Raw genomic sequence first — 19,629 nt, forward strand, 5'->3', positions numbered from 1 at the left:
ATACACAGAGAGACAGAGAGAGAGAGAGAACTCAGCATCATCACTACCCCTACAGAATAACCTGTCACTTCACATGCAGTTCTTCTAAAGAGCTACAGAATACTGTTCCTGAGAAACCATACCCTGCCTGCCACTACTGCCATATGTTCATTGACTATCACTGCTCCTGACACCACGTCTGACATGCCTTCCTCCCAGTCCTTTACGACTACTGCAGCTGGTAGAATTGTGGCACAGGAAGTATGGAGCAACTACATCTGGAATAAGTGGAGTAAGAGGAATGTCTCTCTTTGACCAGTTTACTTTGCCTCCACAGATGCACTTGTCCATGGAAGTGCACTTGTACATACAGGGTCCTGCAGAAATACATATTCACACATGCCCCCTGGTATTTTCCTCATTTTGCTGTGCTACACCCTGGAATTGAAATGGATGTTCTGCTACTGTTGCCACTCCTTGCATAAATGAATGAGACAGTGGTGGGAGAAAGAAGCTTCTGGGCAGAGGCGATGGGGGGATGGTGGCTCTGGTCCCCCACTGCTCAGACCGAAGTGGGGTTTGGGTTGGAGATGCTTCTTTGGCAGGCCAGAGCAAGAAAGGAGAGTGGTGTGGGAATCCGCAACTCCACACCGGGCACCCCTCCCCTGCTCTTGCGTCTAACCTCTGGTCCTTGCCACCGCACTTCGCTCATGAGGGGGAGTCCATGGAGTGGTACTGCTCCTTTCTGGAGTGCCACCCAACCACTTCTCATCCCCACCACTGACTCACAGGAAGCAGCACAAGGCGCTTCCCTCTGGTGCATACAAAGGGGCAGTGCAGGAGAAGCTACTGCCAAGCTCAGCGCCAACCAGGCACTGCCACCACTGGCCCCCAGCTGCTGCTCGTCCTGCTGCTCACCCAAGATGACACCTCCTCCAGCAGGAGTGGCAGCAGGGCAATCAATGCAGTGGCACCGCAGTTCTCCCGGAGCTGACCAGATGATTGCATGTTCTGGCCTACAAGAAGATCTTCAGGGCAGGAGGCAGGAGGAACAGGGGCTCCCATGACAGCTGAACCAAACAGCTGCTTTCAGTGGCACACTCTGGTTAGCCCCTAGGCAAGAGGAGCAATGGGACGCTCTTGCCAAGCAGCTCTATGGTTCGGGTGTCAGTGCTGTGCTGAGTTGTGGTTTCTGTTTTGAACAACACAACAAGCAATTGTGGTACTAAGGAACCACAGAACAAGCCATTGTTTCTGCTCATTGTTTCTGAAAACTGGATATACCACATGAAAATGCCACAATGAGGTTGATGTGATCCAACAGACCAAAAAAAGGAAAAGGAAAAATCATTGCTTTTCATATTGTGCAAACCCACCCAGAGAGAGAGAGAGAGAGAGAGAGAGAGAGAGAGAGAGAGGGAGAGAGGGAGAGAGAGAGAGAATATAAACACAGGGAGTTTTTTTTCCACATAGAGCGTTCTGCTAAGAGATGCTTGCCCCTGTCCACACTAATCTTCCTTTTTTCCTGTGGGTAGAAAGATGTTAAAATTTCTACAACAAGTGGAACCCTAGTTCACAAGGAGCATGTCTGTTTTGGTGCTGCATATTGCATATTTTGAATCATTCCCAATTCGTGCATCTCCAACCCAATCTTGCCGAGAACCACAGAATGAACAATGCACGGACTGTCTACTGTGTGCACTCACAGTGTATTTCAAGTCGAATGAAGTCTCTCATTCCCAGATTTTCCAAGAAGACTCCAGACGTGGCTGTTGTTTTGAAGAAGAAAGAAATATCTGCAGTGAACTCTGCATGGAAGGTGGGGAAAAGAAGGAACGAGGCCTCGGTGTTGAAAGAAGCTGCATTCCAGAACTGTCCTGCAAATAGTAACAGCCTTCTCTATAGTTAATCATAAGCAGGTAGTGAGCACAACCGCAAAAGCACATCCTTTTAGTGGGTCTTCAAATGAGAACATTGGGAGGAAATCATTGGTCAAAAACATGCCCACACATGGACACAAACACACACACTCACACACTGTTCTACTAATTTTGTACCAGGCAGGCAACTTAGCGTTCCGTCTACCTGCCCACCATAAACCTAGCTATCTATGCCTCTGGTCAGTGGTATAGCTAAGTAATTTTATACCTGGACTTCATGATCTTATATTATCCCTCTTTAGACAGTCATATGCATTTCTTCAATACTTAAGCACCACAACTAAGATTTATCTTCTTCCCCAAGCAAGAACAGTAAGAACACTTTGCTAACCTGATGAAACAAACAAAAAACTGAGCAAGTAGACTCTTACATTTTAAGCTCACTTACTTCATAACACCATTCATGACTATTGCAATATTATGGAATTTGCTTCTGTTGCCTTGAACTAAACTTGGCAATGAACACCATTTCCTTGCAGAAAATAATATATACATTTAAAGTGAAAGGGGCATCTGTATAACCCCGATTTATTTATTTTTAGATGGAATAAAGGTTGCACAGCTGACCAGCATCCATTTCACTATGCCCTAGGATGTCTGTACCAGCACTGACAGTGGCCCTGCTTGCTGCTGCTCCGATCACCCACCATTCTTTGGGTGCTCTTTTGCCCCTTCCACAGACTTCGGTCCCAAGGTCCAGCTCAAGCTGCACACCTGCCTTAAGGATCAAACCATCATTTGGGGGGGGGGAGTATGCTCTGCCTGGACTCTTCTAGAGGATGCTAAACAGCCATGGCATTGGATGGGAACAGCATGGTGGGGATCATGCTGCTGTGGATTTTGGCCAAGGCTACCTGAGGAGACCGCAGAGCTGCCAGTCCTCAGCACAGCTCACAAAGTCTACTTGGAAGTCCCAGTGAGGGATGTAATGATCCCTGCCCCCCTCTCCACTCATGGTCCCCAGAGTGTCCCTGGGTTACTTCTGCAGGAGGACTGAGTAGGGCAGAGGTGTCTCATTCTACTGTGCCTGGTTGTTTGTTGGACATATCCAGGGGCACAGGATAAGTAGCTTCCTGGACGCTGTCAAACCATAACCCACAAGTTCTACTGAAATGTGCATTGCCTGTGGTTGAAGCCATTCATATGTCCATAGAAGGAAATCCATGGTATTTAATGGGACTTACTCAGAAGTAATGCTAGTTCTGAAAAAGCAAAACAGCAACAAATAACTGGTTTCCTTTTTCAGGACTGTTGAGTACTGATAAAGTAAAATCAGAGGATTAAATCTATGATGTCTATAAAACGTATTCAACTGATTTTCTATCTTGTGAGAATGTGCTTATAGAGGCTAGGGCCTAGGATCATCATATATTAACTTTGTAGTTCTATCACTATAGACACACAAGGAAACTTCTAGGCCAGAGCCAGAAACAGCTGAGAAAAGAGTCAATACTAAGTCATTTGTTGCCACATCAACTAACAGAGTTCTATTCAGTTTTTCCTTTTCTGCCAGCTTCCTTTTGCTTCCCTCCCCACTGGCCCTGGTTTAGAAACAGTGGGGGTCCAGGGCTTAAAAATTAGAAAAAAAGTAACTGTGTTGTTCGGTTAAATGTGAAAAAGCAACTTCCCCAACTCCATTCATAAAGTCTTAAGCATAACAGAGGAGAGTTTATGGTGAATGCAGACTACACAGATAAAGAACTAAAGAAATAATAAACATACAACAAAAATAAAATCAGTCTTCTGCATATCCATCAGAAGTAAAAAAGTCAGGAAAGTGATGGTTTGGCAGGAGTTTTGCTTTGTCTTATTTTGGTTTGCGTTTTGAAGAGGCAGTTGTATTTTCTGCTCACTGGGCACCTCTAAATATGCCAAGGTGCAGTTTATAAAGCAAACGCAGTGGCAGCAAGCATAGCTGACCTTTGAGATCTCAGCAGGTATCTCAAATCCACCCAGATCTGAACTTCAGTTGTGATTATTATGGACACACAGGTTTTTTTTATTCCTGAGAATTCAGATGAGAAAGTAAAAGGACATTCTTTGCTCAGACTATCCTGTTTCCTAGAAGAATCAGGATGCTCCCCCCCGCCCCCTGCCGCCAAACTGCTACCTGGCAGACCAGTGGGGAGGTAGACAACTTGACACAGACACTGGCATATGAGAGAACCTCTTCCATGCAGATCCAGTCCCCTCCCCATCATCCTGCAAAACAACTGTTTGGCACTGGTGGACAAGGGTGATCGTGGAATAGGATTAACCAAGCAGTCCTAGATATGGCTGCTCAGAAGCAAGTCCTAGTTGCTTCCAGGAAAGTAGATACTGGATTGAGAAGAAAGGGGTCCTAAGATATTCTTCATAAGTTTTCCACAGTCTCACAATCACCTCTGCATATCATATCTTTTTATGCTGTCCACATGGTGCATCTGTTTTAGGAAAATGAAAATTGTACTTTTACTTTGTTTCCTCAGGGCAGATTCCAGCTTAAGTCTTGTGAGTCTTAGCTTACAATTCCCCTTCCTTTTGGTGCTTGTTTAAAACCTATAAGGACTTAACTATTTTTTCTTTTCTTTTAAAAGCCATAGAGCTTTTGTGTATTGAATCTCTCTCTCTCTCTCTCTCTCTCTCTCTCTCTCTCTCTCTCTCTCTCTGTGTGTGTGTGTGTGTGTGTGTGTGTGTGTGTGTGTGTACGCATATGCATATATATATACACACAGAGAGAGACTTCTTTATCAGCCTGTGCATAAGGATATTGAAAGGAGCTGATACTCACTATCTCCATAGCAACGCAAAGGACCAATTCTCCAGGCAGCTTCAGAATTGGGTCTGCTGGTGTCTGTAATGACTATCTGGTTCACAGGCAAGTGTTCTTTGAAGGAAAGGAAGCCAGTATCATTGGCCCTGGATAAGAGCACACACACATGTGAAATGAATATGAATAAGAATTGAAATCCTCTTTTATGTATTTAAAAGCAATGTTTATATACTACTTCTCATTTGAAACAAATCCTGAAGCAGTTTTGCAAATGATTGAAAACAAACAGCAACAAAGCCAGCAAGAGCACACAGATATATGAACAGTAGTACCATGAGGCTGGTACCAAGACGGCTCATGACTGGGTAAAGCTGAAGTTGAGTGATTGAGGCTGGGTATACTTCAAGGGAACATTATTCCACAGGATGGGTGCCCCAGTAAGGAGACCTGTCACCCTGTTGTCACCAAATGGAAATCCATAGCCTACAGCATGGACAACAGGGCATCTCTCTTGGAGACCACAATGGCCTAGGGCAGTGATGGCGAACCTTTTAGAGACCAAGTGTCCAAACTGCAACCCAAAAACTACTTATTTATTGCAAAGTGCCAACACTGCAATAAAACCTGAATAATGAGGTTTTAGTTTAGAAAAAAAGCAATTCACAGCCAGTCCAAGAAAAAATATATATACAGTGGTACCTCAGCTCACGAATGCCTCAGTTCACGATCAAATCGGGTTGTGAACAAAAAATTCATAAAAATTTTGACTCAGGTTGAGAACTCTGCATTCAGTGGCAATCTCCCCACCCCCCACCCCGAGTGGGGAGTTGGCCATGATCGTGCTGGGGGTGGGGGGGAGATGGCTGAGATTGCACCCATCTTTCCTGCAGGACCACAACCGCGTTCTGTGCCATCTCCCCTCCCCGCCAGCACGATCACATCCACTCTCCTCCCAGCTCACCCATGTTCACAATGACTCTCTCCCCCCAGCATGCCGGGAAGGCGCGTGTTTGCAGGGATGATGGGCACAATCGTGGTCATGCTGGGGGGGGGGGCGGGAAGACGGCCGCGTTCTTTGTTGTTCTTTGTCACTTTGCTTCACATTTTTCTAATTAAAAAAATAGTGACAGAATGGACTAACCTTATTTACATTGAATCTTATGGGGAAATCTGACTTGGCTCATGACCAATTTGGGTCATGACCAGAGTCCTGGAACGGATTAAGTTCGTGAGCCAAGGTACCACTGTGTGTGTGTGTGTGTGTGTGTGTGTGTGTGTGTGTATGTATCCTTGGCAGTGCACTGACCGGCCATGCGAAAGCTGAGATGAGTCGCGGCTAATGAGTCACGGCTCGTGACATCATTGCCTGGTGCCACTACTCTTTTCCGAGCATGCGCATGGCCCCTATGTGCACTGTTATCTGATGCTCGGCTGCTGGGGTGATGTTGGGGCAACTTGGCTTGCGTGCCGACAGAGAGGGCTCTGTGTGCCCGTTGTGGCACATGTGCCATAGGTTTGCCACCACTGGCCTAGTTTATTTAATTATTAAAAACTTTTCTAACCCATCCACCACTAGCGTCTTGGGATGGATTACACTAAAAATGAATGGAATAAAGCAAAGCACTGCAGCATCCAACTGTCTGAGATAATAAAATTGAAGTTGAAATCAGTTAAACATTAAAATGATCAGAAAGTAAAAAGGTAGGGGGTTGGGATGGGGGGAGATATTCCTAGAAAACTCTTGGACATGAGATGGAAATGCTTTGTATACTAATAGCATCACCTTAAGCCTAGTTTGGCAGCAAACTGGCAGGCAAGAGAGATCCTTTAGCACAGTGTGCTAAGACACCCTAGTCAGTAATCTTGCCATTGCATTCTGCTTCCAAAATTGCTGTAAGGGCAGCAAGTGCATTAAGGTAATCTAATCTTGATATTACTGCAAGGATCCCTGTGGCTAGCTAGTCGTCCGAGGAATGGCATACCAGGCTCAGCTTTGCAGAGGCATTCCTAGCAACAGATCATTTGGGTCTCCATCTATGGTGATGCACCACAAGTACCTCTAAAGTGGAAACTAAGACTGCCATGGGGCCAACATATAACCCCCAACACTACTCTCTGGACCTGTCCTGAAGATAGCAGTGGAACCAGTGCAAAACAATGCTCCAATGTCCACAGAGGCAAACAGAAAGATAATGTTATCAATGGCATCCAAAACTTCTGTGAAACCAAGCAAGAGCTTCCCCAAAGCATTCCCAAGATATGTCATCCATTGCGGCATCACAGTTGCTATTCTATTCTACAAAGATCCTGGAACCCAAACAAGTCTTGCACAATCAGTTTGATTTCTTCAAGTGTGTTCAATTGATCTAAACTATATGTAGCCACTAGGCATTTATTTATTTATAGCATTTTATGCTGCTCTTCCTTCTGGTTAGAATTCCAAGATGATATAAAATCCACCAATTCTCAATATAAAATTCAGCAATAAAACAACAGCAAAAAGCTCTGAATTCTTAAAAAGGTCTGCACATTTGCAATGCCTGAGTGACAGATACTATAGCCTGCCACCAGAAAGACTGCAATACTGATACAGTTGAGCCTCCAGAAAAGGGCATTTCATGGATGGGGCACTACTAAGAAAGACTTTTCTTGCATTGGCAAGTCCTGCACTTCGATAGAAGCACTCCAGCAATGGTCCCAACAGTATAACTTGGCCCATGGGCAAGCTGAGATGAAACACTCCCTCCTTCAAACATGTGGGTCCCAAACTGTTCAAGGCTTTAAAGGCCTTGAATTAGGTCTGGAGGTGAAAACCAGCCAGTGATGTTCTTTTAAAACTGATGTAATATTGATTAACCTAGCTGAACCCAAGTCTGACAGTCAATTTTGTGTCAATTGGATCTTTTGAGACATCTCCAAGGGATGCCTGTCTACTGGCTAAATAGTAAATGAATAAAATGTTGTAAGGATATTTCACATGTACTCACACTGTCTCTCCCCTTTTCATGCCTTTCTGTAGTGTTATGCAGGCATTTGCCTGCTCACACATAGGATTAAAGTGTGTGAGTGGGAATTGTCTTGCAGCTTGTTTGTATTAGCCACTTTGTCCATAGAGGAGTGCACAGGAATAGAAGTCCTGACACAAATGCAATGCCAGAACTCATTATGTTGCATCAAGATATAATCAGAAAGAATTCCTTGCTGCAAGAGGTATCGGTAAAGTCGTAAGTCAAGAGATGAGTCTATGGTAACTTAAATGGAGCATATCCAATAGTTTGTGGTCATTATATGTGGAACTCCCTGAGCATAGAGACGAACTAGAGAGTTTGGTCCCATTGCCAGAAACAGGGTGCCACTTTAGCAGGGATGCCATATGCCTTCTTGATGCTTGTTGTTACTAAAGTAGCTGCACAGAATTGGTCAAAAATCCATGCAAAACTCAACCCATGCTACTTCATATGAGTATAACTCAACAGTCCTAATAAAGAAACATTGGGATGTTGGTATGAAGTCCATTTCATACCCTAGCTTTTAACGTGCTGTACCAGCTGAAACTTTAAAATGGTTTTCAAGGGTAGCCAAAGAGATTAGTTCAATTTTGAAGATCGCTGATGTAGGACCTTTCTGTGAAATCAATTGGAGCATGGCCCAATTGCATTTTATTCTTTGCACATTGCTTGTGAGCATCCCTTTCATTAACAATTTTGTGCAATACCATACACATGGCAAGTGGGAAAGGAGTGCAGTGGGACAGTGGTTTTGTAGTTTGCCAGTCTGAGAAATAACTGCTTGCTGGTACATGCAGGTTCATGCATCATACACCGAGCAGTACAGTGCTCCTTCTCTCCAAAGAATTTAAATAAATAAATTACATTACATAAGTTACAGTAATATAAGCCTTCAATGAAGTAATAATAGCTTGATACTGAGAAGAGCTGGGCTGGAATTTGTTTACTAGGTTTGGTGACATATGAAAACAGATTTGAGTGTGTTTGTGTATGTTTGTGTGTGTGTGCTTATAATCAAAATACTGTCAACACAGAAGGCCATTGTCTGGGTAGCCATATCACTTGTCAGAAATAATTTCATAAAAATAAAAGATATAGAAGCAACACTCAGTCTGCTGAATGTAACGCAAGCTTCCCAAGTATGAGAAATATATATGCCTACAATGGAGGTGCAGCCTTTAGTTAATATGTGAAGAGCATGGCATGGAAACAAGAAACAAATGCAGGTTTATTATACAATAAAATATTTATGTTGAAAGATCCTTAGAGAACCTTATATATAATGTCATCACATATAATCTGCCATAACTCCGCATATCTCTAATCTGGCATTTGGATCAGGATATGCAAAGTTTAAAACTGCACATGACATTCTAGTGAAGGTTTAGAACACACACACATGTTTTGATGCATCTGAGAATCTAGAAGAATTATTATGAGTTATAATGCTCATAAATTTGCCCATAATTTTGCCCATGAATTAGGGACCTAATGGGTGCAAACCAGGGAAAAGGAAATAGAAAAGAACCAATGTTATCTCATAAAAGAAAACTTGGATGGATGGATGGATGGATGGATGGATGGATGGATGGATGGATGAGACATTAGATAATTTAGAGAGCAGGAGATTTGGGGGCAGGCTGCATCATTTTCATTGCCTCAGATTAAGATTTCAGAACATTAGTATGGAATGCTTTATTTCCCTGATGGAACTGGAGTAGCAGATATGGGGCTTCCAGGCAGACTCCCACCCCTCCCATCCAGGCACTGAGCAAACCTAAACTTGCTTAGCTTCACCAAGGTTGCTGTATCATGCCCCTGCCTGGAAATAATTTGGATATCAATTCTGGTATAGAAATGCCCTAGGCTGCCTGTATGTAATTCACACATATTTCAAATGTGACCCATTCGTTCAGATATTCATTGGGCAATTGGATCATATGATAATCTATAGCAGAGTTATGAAATCACAAGTAAGAAGGTGGACAGAACTTTGTGCAACAATTGTTCATGCTTCTGCATAGTGATAAATAGATGCTCATGAAAATAAAAGCAATCTTTCTATAATCCAAGATCCTGCACTATTATAAACTGGTTGTTCACCTAGCTAGAATATATGTAGTCTTCCCATTTGATTCACAAACAAATGGTGGGGCAGGACCCTGTTGGTATGACTTCTTTTGTGTTAATGAAACCTCTGGAGAGTAGGTAAACCCAGTGACATGGATTTTTAATGGAATTTGTGATAGATACTGGACTTTTAGAAAAATGTGCTATCAGCACATGTCTACAGTGATAAAAATGGGAAAGAAGCCAATGAAACTAACTCCAGATTTTGAAAGTTTGAAACTAGCACAGTATATATTATTAATGCAATGGAAGGTAGCTTAATTAGTTTCCAAGAACAATTATAACTAAGGAAGTTTAAGAAAGTTCAGCTGGTGGAACAGCGAGCAAGATACTGCAGACAATCAGGTAATAGTGATGCTGCAAGATAACATTAAGGACATGCTTAATAAATCATCTGAATAATCTCAGCAGCAAAGGTCAATAATCTTTCTAGCTCAACAATCCTTGTAGGCCCATGCTGGGGCCTCTGGCAGAGAGCAATACAAAATGTGTGAGAAAGGACTGAGTAGCAGTGCTTATCTCTTTAATCCATGATCCATCTTGGAGACCTGACTGGAAAAAAGGCTGGTTACTAATGGGATAAATTCTAATAAATTAACACTGCTTCTAAACACCAATTCTATCTTGTAGGAAGACTAGGGATTCCCAGCTCAAAGGGCCTGCAATATTTCTTCAGAAGCTGGACATGAATCTGCATTTTCACCCTACTCCCAGGAAGTCTGGCACTGCTTGTAAACTAGAAACGATGTCCTGCTCGCAGTTAGAACCAACCTGAGCATGTTGTAATGCACATGAGTAGTCATTGTATGACTGGTGTTGCTTTAAAGAGCCTTTGCTGCAAGGCAGAGACTGGCACAGATGAGGGCCCAGGCTTGGCGGAAGAGAGCTTTAACTCTTTGGCGCCATCACAATCCAACCTGGATCTCCCTCCGGTAGGGAAGCTCCATGGACACCCAGGGTGCATATTGTCTAGCAGTTAGGTGCAGTTGTCAGAATAGGGCAGTGAATAGGGAGATTAACAACCACAGCCCTATTTATATAGGCTGATCCACATAGGTGAGAGCTTACAGGTGCCAGGCAGCCCTTTTGCGTAGAACTTTCCATTTCCTCTTCTTCCATGGTCTTCCTTTGCAAAACACTTCTGCCTAGCATATTTGTGCCTCCAGATAATCCTGTGATGTGAAAACTCCATACTGGCAACTGCTGCTGGATAAAGAATCAAGGACTTTGACTGGTTCCTTACTGAGAACAATTGTTCTACCTCTCTTGTCTCTTATACTTTTGGCCTGAACTCTCCATCAATTGAATTACTGCAATTCCTTTTCCTTGTATTTATTGCCCACTCTGAAACTTTAGTAAAACCTGTGGTGGAATATAATGCCTGTCTTTTCAGAGATCATGGATTTATCTTTGCAATCAACCAAGTATCTTTGTTTTTGATCACCCAGAATGTCTTCAGGTTTGGACATTAGGCTCTCAAAGACAATGGATATGAGTGTTTCATGTGATGGTGGGTGCTTGTCCTTCTTGGCTGTTTTGGCTAAAGTGGCAGGATATAAATCTCATAATAAATAAATAAATGTCCTCTTTTAAACATCAAAAATAATCATTTGTTCTCTCTCAGTTATCTAAAGCCAATTTATCTGTAAAGGCTAGTATAACCTATGCTCTTATTCTAAGAATTTAACTACTTTCCACATGAAAGAATTACATAAGGCATTTTAAGCACACAACCATTAGCATTTAAATTGCATTATGGAGCTCCCCATGCCACTATGGTGCCCAGGAAAATTAACATGGTAAGGTACTTTTTTTTCTCTTGGAAGAAATTTACTTATACAAATGACCCTAGCCACCGAATGTAACAGCAATCAATATTCCTATCTTCTAACCATTGATCCACGTTGTTCGTGAAGACAGTGGGCCTATCCACATGTCTTGTTGGTCCACCATAGGTTAATTTGCCTAACTCTCAAACAACACCCGCCTCCTGGCTTTCCATAAGATGCCATTCCATGACAAGGTGGGACCCATGAGTGCCATGCAAAAATGGTGCCTACAAGTGCCCAGCATGGCAGAACCGTCCCCGTGTGGACTGGTGCATCACTCAGATCAAGTCACCGCGGTTAGCCTTGACTATACTCAGTGATATCCAACAGTCAGTTATTTGCTGTGAAACATGACTTTATTGTGGCTTGTTTTAAAATCTTTCTGTGTGGATTTCATCAAGTCAATAGAAGGGCTATAAAATTCATTCTTATTACAGAAGCCTTCTTTCGAATGAACTTGCCATTATTGAGAAAATGGCGAAGGACATTCCTGATCCACCTAAATAATCTGGACAGAGATATGTCCTTGCATGTCCTTTAAGTTACATCTGTCTGGCTTAGAATATTCAAAAGATTCTATCTCAGAAGTACTGAGACACTTCTTTTCTGAAATGAAAATGCCAAATCTCTCTAGTTATATAGAAACCATTCTATATAACAGGATTTTAAATGTGGTCTCACCTCCATTTCCCAGTTCCAGTTCTAATGCATGCACACACACATGCACATGCACACGCACGACACACACTAAGCAAAACTGTCAAGAAGAGGACACTTTGTAGGATGTCCATTCATAGGGCTGTCATAAGTTGGAGATGACTTGATGGTATATATCAACAAATTATTTGCATATGATGTATATGTATATGTATAAATTTTCCACTGATTTATACTGCCTCAACATAATTTCTCTGTAATATAAGTCAGATGTAAAAAGAACAGTTGAGAACTTAGTCTTCAGAGTGCAACTTCTTTTGCAGCAAAAATTGGAAGGTGCCTGTCTTACATACCCAGTGCTCTTTTTAAACTCTCTTTTTCTACCTGAACCTCAAATGAAATCCTATTTAAGTAAGTAAATGGACTGTACATAATTAAATGCATAGTTTGTACACCTGCTTTGCTGAACCAGTTGTACTTATTGGCTACCTATTGTAGAGAGCTGTATTAAAACAGACATCCATATGCACTCAGACATGTATAAGACCATTCTGAATTGTAGGCAGGGGAATTTCCAAAAACAAAAGGTGCACACTTTTCTGCAGAAGATGTTCACACTCAGCTCTTGGCTTATTTCTGTGGAATTTGAGAGATGACCATCAAGGATTATTGGTTCTTGTTCTGAGATACACAGATAGTAATCTAAACAGCATCTGAAAGGGATACAGGATCTGATGCACAGTACTAGAACATAAAACCATAGAATTTATTTCTCTGACTGAATTCCAAAAGGAACATTACTATAAATCCATATCTAGAGCTATGGTTTTCTTTTCCATGTTAACTTTAGAGTAGGGGGCTCCAAACTAGCACCCAGATCCACAGCTATTCTACTACCAATTTTACTGTATTTTTATTATTTGCTTTTATGGATTGCGTAAACCACCCAAGAGCTTTGGCTGTGGTTTTGAATAGAAATGAATGAATGAATGAATGAATGAATGAATGAATGAATGAATGAATGAATCTCTAGAGCATTATCAGTAGCAGTATTCAAGCATCATCTTCAATCATCATGATCATCATGTAGCTACCAAATACAGATTTAAATAATGCCTGTTTTGGCTCTGAAGTTAATCCTGGCACCAGAATTTTCTGGCACTCATAGTGAGGCACACATATAAGTCCAGATTTGCTTCCTTAATACTTCTTATTACCATTGTCATTGCCATTGCCATTACATTTCTATACTGCCTGTAACCAAATCTCTCTGACCAGTTCACAACATTTAAATCACCCATCCAGATTTCAGCCAGGCCTGACTCTGCTTAGCTTCCAAGACTGGGCAGAATCCAGTACTTCAGGCTGTATGGCATATTTGCTTCCACTATGTTCACGCAAGATTTCCCCACCTCCATAAACAGGCAGCTTAGGTCACCTATTATCTTGCACCTCTTGTTGTTTTATCTTCCTAAGTAGATTATTTAAACTAGGGTAAATTTCCATAGTTACCATTCTTCTTTGTCTGCATCACAGTTACAAAAGTATCTCAGATCCAAGCAGCTTTCTTCCAATCCACATGCGCATTGCTGGACTCCTGGAAGGGACCCTCCCCAGTAGGGATGTTTTTCATTGGCACGACCAACCCACCAAACAAATGGCATTCCATCTGGAGAAGCAAACAGAGAAGAACTGCCATAAGAAATGCAAATTAAGTAGCTAAATCTGGGAAAAACCAGAGGAAGGTCATGTACTTGTTACAGTTCGGGTCAATCTCATTCTGTATCCTTTTTTTTTTTTTTTTTCTCCAATTGTCTAATAAATGTTGGAAGTCAGCTTTTGGAATTCACCTGGAGATCAGCATATATAATTTTTCTATGCCTGAGCTTAACTAAGTCCAGTAACCAGCAGGGCCAACCCATTTCTGCTATTTCTGTCATGCTGGCAGAACTCATAGCTTGTGCAATGGGGTTTTGGCACTTTGAAAAGTAGCCCCAGAAACAGGCAGAAGCACATGCTTCCAATGGGACCAGGCAGTGTGACTCCCTTCTGTGGTTGCCCCTGACTTGTCTCATTCCAGAAATGAGGAATCCCACTCATTTCAAGTTATTTTTGGAAGTGCCAAGGCCTCAATGTCGGACACCTGAGTGCACAGGAACAAGATGCTGTTGATTAGGTAGAAAAAAGTTAAACAGATGTGGACTCCTTAAAGCTTAAAATCATGTTGAAATGAATGCAGTGATAAATTATCCTTTACATGGTAACAATCTCCCCTCTAAGGAGAGTACATCCACTTAATCTCTACAGCAGTTTACAGAAGTGACTAGAAGTTTTGCAAATATTTGCAAGGACGGAGTTTCAAACACAATTATTCATTCTTAGGGACTCACACGACAGCAATAATTGCACATTTTTGCAATTATCAGTGGACAATTCCAGTAGGTTTCATTAACTACAATGACAGCAGCAAATTACACCAACAAAAACTGCATCATCATTAGCAACTGGCATCTCTTGTTCGAGGACTGCACTCTTGCAGGCTACACTAGTAATGATTTTATTTCAACCTGCTACTCTTTGGAACAGAAAAGGAAAGCTGTAGCCAATGTCTCAGAAGAGTTTTCTGATTTTTTAAAAAGTTTCTCTATTAATCCTACATCATGTGTGATATCTTATATCATGACTTTCTTTGTACCTGTAGATAGATTAAAAGGAAAATTCCACTGGGCATGTGAAGTGTGTCCTTTCCTCAACAATAAACAATGTTAGAGTGGCAAATTTTGAAGTGCCCAAGATCATTGTGACATTAGACCTTCTTCACCCCAAATAACTAGTTGGTCAGGTTTTGCTATATTATTCACAGTTATCTAGGATCAAGCTTCTGTTGAACTCAGTTGTGCTTATTCCTTCTCAGCTACACATCTCCCCTCCCCATAGTCTCCCTATCCCATTTATCCTGTCTGAAGACTTGGGGATGATAGATCAGAGCAAGAATTAGACCCAGTAAGGAGGAAGTACTCCACTGCCTCACTTCTATTGGTTTCTTCCTTAGAACAGCCTATTGCAATAAGCAAGGAGAAGGAAATAAGCAGCAGATCTGCTGGACAGCAAGACAGTAATAATGGTGGCGTTTCTTTGTCTTCCATCCTGCAAGGTAGTGGCTGGATAATCTCTTGGAAGGGACAATTTATCTTGCCACTGAGGAAGTGTGAGAGTAGGTCCAAAAGGTGGCCTTGGGCTAGACCAGCAGGCAGTGCCTTTCTCTACGCTATGGGTTACATTAGTGGCCTTAAATAATAAGTAACTTATACGTGCTTAAAAAGCAGCCATTTCTAAAATGGCATATTAGTGCTGCAGGATCAGACAGCTGTGGTGTGAATTTACAAACAGTAAGGCCTAAGGCTGCCAAAGGACAGAGATCAGAAAGAAAAGAAAGAAAGGAATCCCAAAGTCATTGGATAAATAGTTGCCTACCAAGCAGAATGGCATATGGATTTTAATTCCTTAACCCCTGGAAACGGGCAGAAGTCCAGTTTAGCATTAAGTTGTTGAATCTTGAGAATTTAAACAACCAGCCGATATGCAAAAATAATCATATTTTGTGGAAACTAGGCTCTCCTCTACTTAAAATATTAGCAACAGCTAATTACATTACATATAGGAATAGCAAGAAGTAAAAAAGTCTTGAAACATGAAAGAAGGTTAATTATGAAGTACAGTAAACTAATTAAGAGGAGCTTGAAAAGAAGAGTGCAAAGTCAGCTTTGCATTACCCCATTGCTTTTCTATTGACTTCTGCACTGCAAACTATTCCAAAAGCCAATAAAACTAACAGCACAATACTATGCATGTTTACTCAGAAGTAAATTCAACTCAAGTTTAATGGGGCTTACACACAAATAACTGGATATAGGATAAGTGGGTACAGGTAAGTGAAAAAGGTGCTCTATTTTCAGGTCAACATGAGGAGACATGCATTTTGTCCAATGCCCAAGGGTGCTCATTATGAAAACAGAAAGTAAGTAATTTCTTTTGCATAAATCATTTGGCTTTGCATTGTTCTAATTTGTGTATATAAGTTGGAATGTTAATGTGTATTATTTACAATGATTAGCAATTATTATTAAGGTATATTATTGTTCCTTTTTATATTGTGATTGCAAAATATTATACAGAAAAAGTAGTTCCTAGTAGTTCTCATCTTTTCCACTCAAAATCAGTCATCCAACTAACTGATGCAACTTTCAACCATTTTGAAGGAATCAGCATTTTAAAGAGTTTTCCTGACATCTTGGCTTGACTGTTTCGTTAAAAAGTGTGGTGCACTCTACAGCCGTGGAACCACAGGAATGCAGAAATGCCATACTTTGTACTTGATTTTCTGCTGCCATCAAACTTTATAATTCACCTATTGAGTGGCTATCAAGAACCCTAAAGAAAATAGGCAGTGTACAGGAAAAATTCAGAAAACTCACCTTAAGAAGAAAAGTCTAAAGAAAGGTTAGGAAATTACAGTCCAAAGATGCAGATTTCATAAGAGGATCCTTGTTTTAAGATTAATGAAACACTTTCCTGGGAACATTTTTTACCCTTGAGAAGACTAAGGCTATCTATAATAGCACTCTTCAAGTCCTTGAAAGGTTGTCACAGCTGGATAGCAAGGCTGTAACTTGGGATCCTGCATGGAGCAGCAGGATGGACCTGACAGCCTTATTGGCCCCTTTGAACTATTCATTCATTCTGTCTGTCTGTCTGTCTGTCTCTCTCTCTCTCTCTCTCTCTCTCTCTCTTTCTTTCTTTGTGACAAGGCTAAAAACCACATTCACTCTATAAATTTTCAGTCAGTTTTTCATAGAACTTGCAAGCACATCTGAGTGTATTTAGGATTAGCAATCTAATTTAAATGACAGCATAAATAGACATGACAGAAGTTATCTGTCTAATTAAAAATGCGCTAATTTAAGGGAAGACAATATTTAGCTTTAAAATGCAACTTTGTGTGGCTATTAGGAAATAATGGTGAACATTAATCAAAGTCAAGCTGCTTATTATTGCTTCTTGGATAGGATCATTAAGCTAGAGCATAGACATATGATAAACAGCCATCATCAGGGTATTAAGAATTAACAGTGTTACATCTTCTCAGTGTTTGACTATATCTATTTTATTGGGCTAAACAAACCAAAAGATTTATGAAATACTCCCAAAGTCATACACTTGCCAAAGCTTGAGTCATTTAAAACCAGACTAAATAGAGAACTTGCTAATACACTGGAGGGAACAACTTGACAAGGGATAGGGAATAGTCTTCTATGGTCTAATATATCTTCTAAAGTATCTCTTGTAGCATCTGATTCTGTCAGTAGGAAATGAAATAGTATCTCACTTGAACTGTAATGAGGGCCATACAGACACTCATATAGGTTCAACAAAAAACATTTAACACATGCTTTAGAAGGACTTAATCATGCTCTTACTGGTGTGTATTCACTTAACATGCTGTTCAGAAGTGGTATAGTTATCTTGCCATGCTTTAGAGAGAGAATCTACACTTACCCTCAGACATGGGCAACTTAGATGGAGCAAAACAACCCAGAATGACACCCGGGGGGGTGGGGATGCCTATGCCAACACTCTACCTGTCAATGTAGAGTGACTGTAGTTCACAAATGTTTGTGCCACAACCAATTGGTTGATCTTCATAGTGCCACAATGTGCCTTGTTGTTTTTGCTGTGACAGACTAAGATGGCTACCTTTCTCCAAGAGGCATACACATGCTATTTTTTGTTTGTTTGTTCAAACAGGGTATCATAACCATGACCTAATGGATTGGTTTCAGATGTGGTCATATTGTAGACCTGTTGTAATCAATGGGAATTATATTAGTCAGGATTATCTGAAGCCACATTGATTTCAGTGAGACTACTCTAGGAATTAAATAGAATCACCCAGTGATGATCCAGAATGTATGCATGTGTGTGTATAGTGGGGAAAATAATGATTTTGGAAAATAAATCCCTGAACAGTTAATATCCAACAAAGAAGAGCAGCTTTTGAGGATTTTTGTTTCTTATAATAATATACTAACATGGATTTATAAAAAATAAATCCTGCAAGACTGATTTAATCTCACTTTTTTACAGGGTAACCTCCCAAATGGACAGAGAGATCACTGTGGATACAGCCTACCTTGACTTTAACGAAGCTTTCGACCTAGCACCCTACAACATCCTGGTAAGCAAATTTGCAAAAAGTGGACTAGATAGAAAAAGTGTTAAGTGGATCCAAAACTGGCTGTTAAATTGAACACAAAGCGTGTTCACCAATGGCACCTTCTTAAGCTGGAGGAAGGTAACTAGTGGGGCTTTGCAGGGTTCAGGTCTAGGTCCAGTGCTCTTCAACATCTTTATTAATGATTTGGATGAGGAATATAACAAACAATAATAAAATTAGCAGATGATACAAAACTGGTAGGAATAGCAAACACCCTGGAAGGCAGAATGAAGATCCAGGGTGATCCTGATAAACTTCAATACTGGGCTGAAAGCAACAGAATGAGATTCAGTAGGGAAAAATGCCAAGTGCTCCACCTAGGAAAAAGAAACCAAATGCATTGATACAAGATGGGGAATAAGTAGCTCAAATAATTGAAACAGAAAAAGACCTTGGAGTTATTGTGGACAACAAGCTAAATATGAGTCAACAATACAAGGCCTCTTCTGACTGATACCTGAATGTAGGGCACAGAATAATCAAGTCAAGTTGCAACAGCTCAGATTCAGGCTGGACATCAGGTAAAGTTTCCTCACTGAGCAATAAGACAGTAGAACCTGAACGGTCATCTGAGTGGGATGGTGTAAATTGCTGACCTGCAACAGCAGGGGCTGGGCCAGATGGTCTTCTTGGCCTCTTCCAACTCTACCATTCTATGATTCATTGATATTAATATACTCAGGAATCTGGATTAATAGTGATACCACAGGAAGGGTAAGGGAAGTTGCTGTGGTTAAGAAAATAATTTAACTCAGCTCTTATTTACTAACTGGTTACTTGGTCTTAACTTGCTTATTTATTTGGGTACAGAAATCTCTTTTTCTTTCTCTCCGCTCTTCAAATGTATACTAGAACAGTTTCCATGACTTGCTTATTCAGATGTTTACTACCAATTTCCCTGAAGATAAAGGCAGAAATAAATGGAGTCTTCCTACATCCATTATCTGTTACCTACACATCCATATTCCCTAAGACACAAGAAGTATCCTTCTGAAGCAAGCCAAAGGACTTTCCAGTCCAGTACCTTGAAGCCCAACAGATACCCAAGGAAAACATAAAT

General features: G+C 41.1%; 1 protein-coding gene across 1 annotated transcript in view; it reads right to left on the minus strand.

The window, feature by feature from the left end:
- Window positions 1-19,629, minus strand: part of CNTNAP5 (contactin associated protein family member 5) — a 314,549-nt gene that overhangs the window by 65,089 nt on the left and 229,831 nt on the right. Inside the window, exons 14-16 of the mRNA XM_044438476.1 lie at window positions 13,808-13,964; window positions 4,690-4,817; window positions 1,686-1,856 (exon numbers count right to left, since the gene is read on the minus strand). Coding sequence (XP_044294411.1) covers window positions 1,686-1,856; window positions 4,690-4,817; window positions 13,808-13,964 — 456 coding nt within the window. The remainder of the gene's footprint in view (window positions 1-1,685; window positions 1,857-4,689; window positions 4,818-13,807; window positions 13,965-19,629) is intronic.

This window comes from Varanus komodoensis, unplaced genomic scaffold (assembly GCF_004798865.1).
Source record: "Varanus komodoensis strain SLA01 unplaced genomic scaffold, ASM479886v1 scaffold32, whole genome shotgun sequence".
Taxonomy (NCBI): domain Eukaryota; kingdom Metazoa; phylum Chordata; class Lepidosauria; order Squamata; family Varanidae; genus Varanus; species Varanus komodoensis.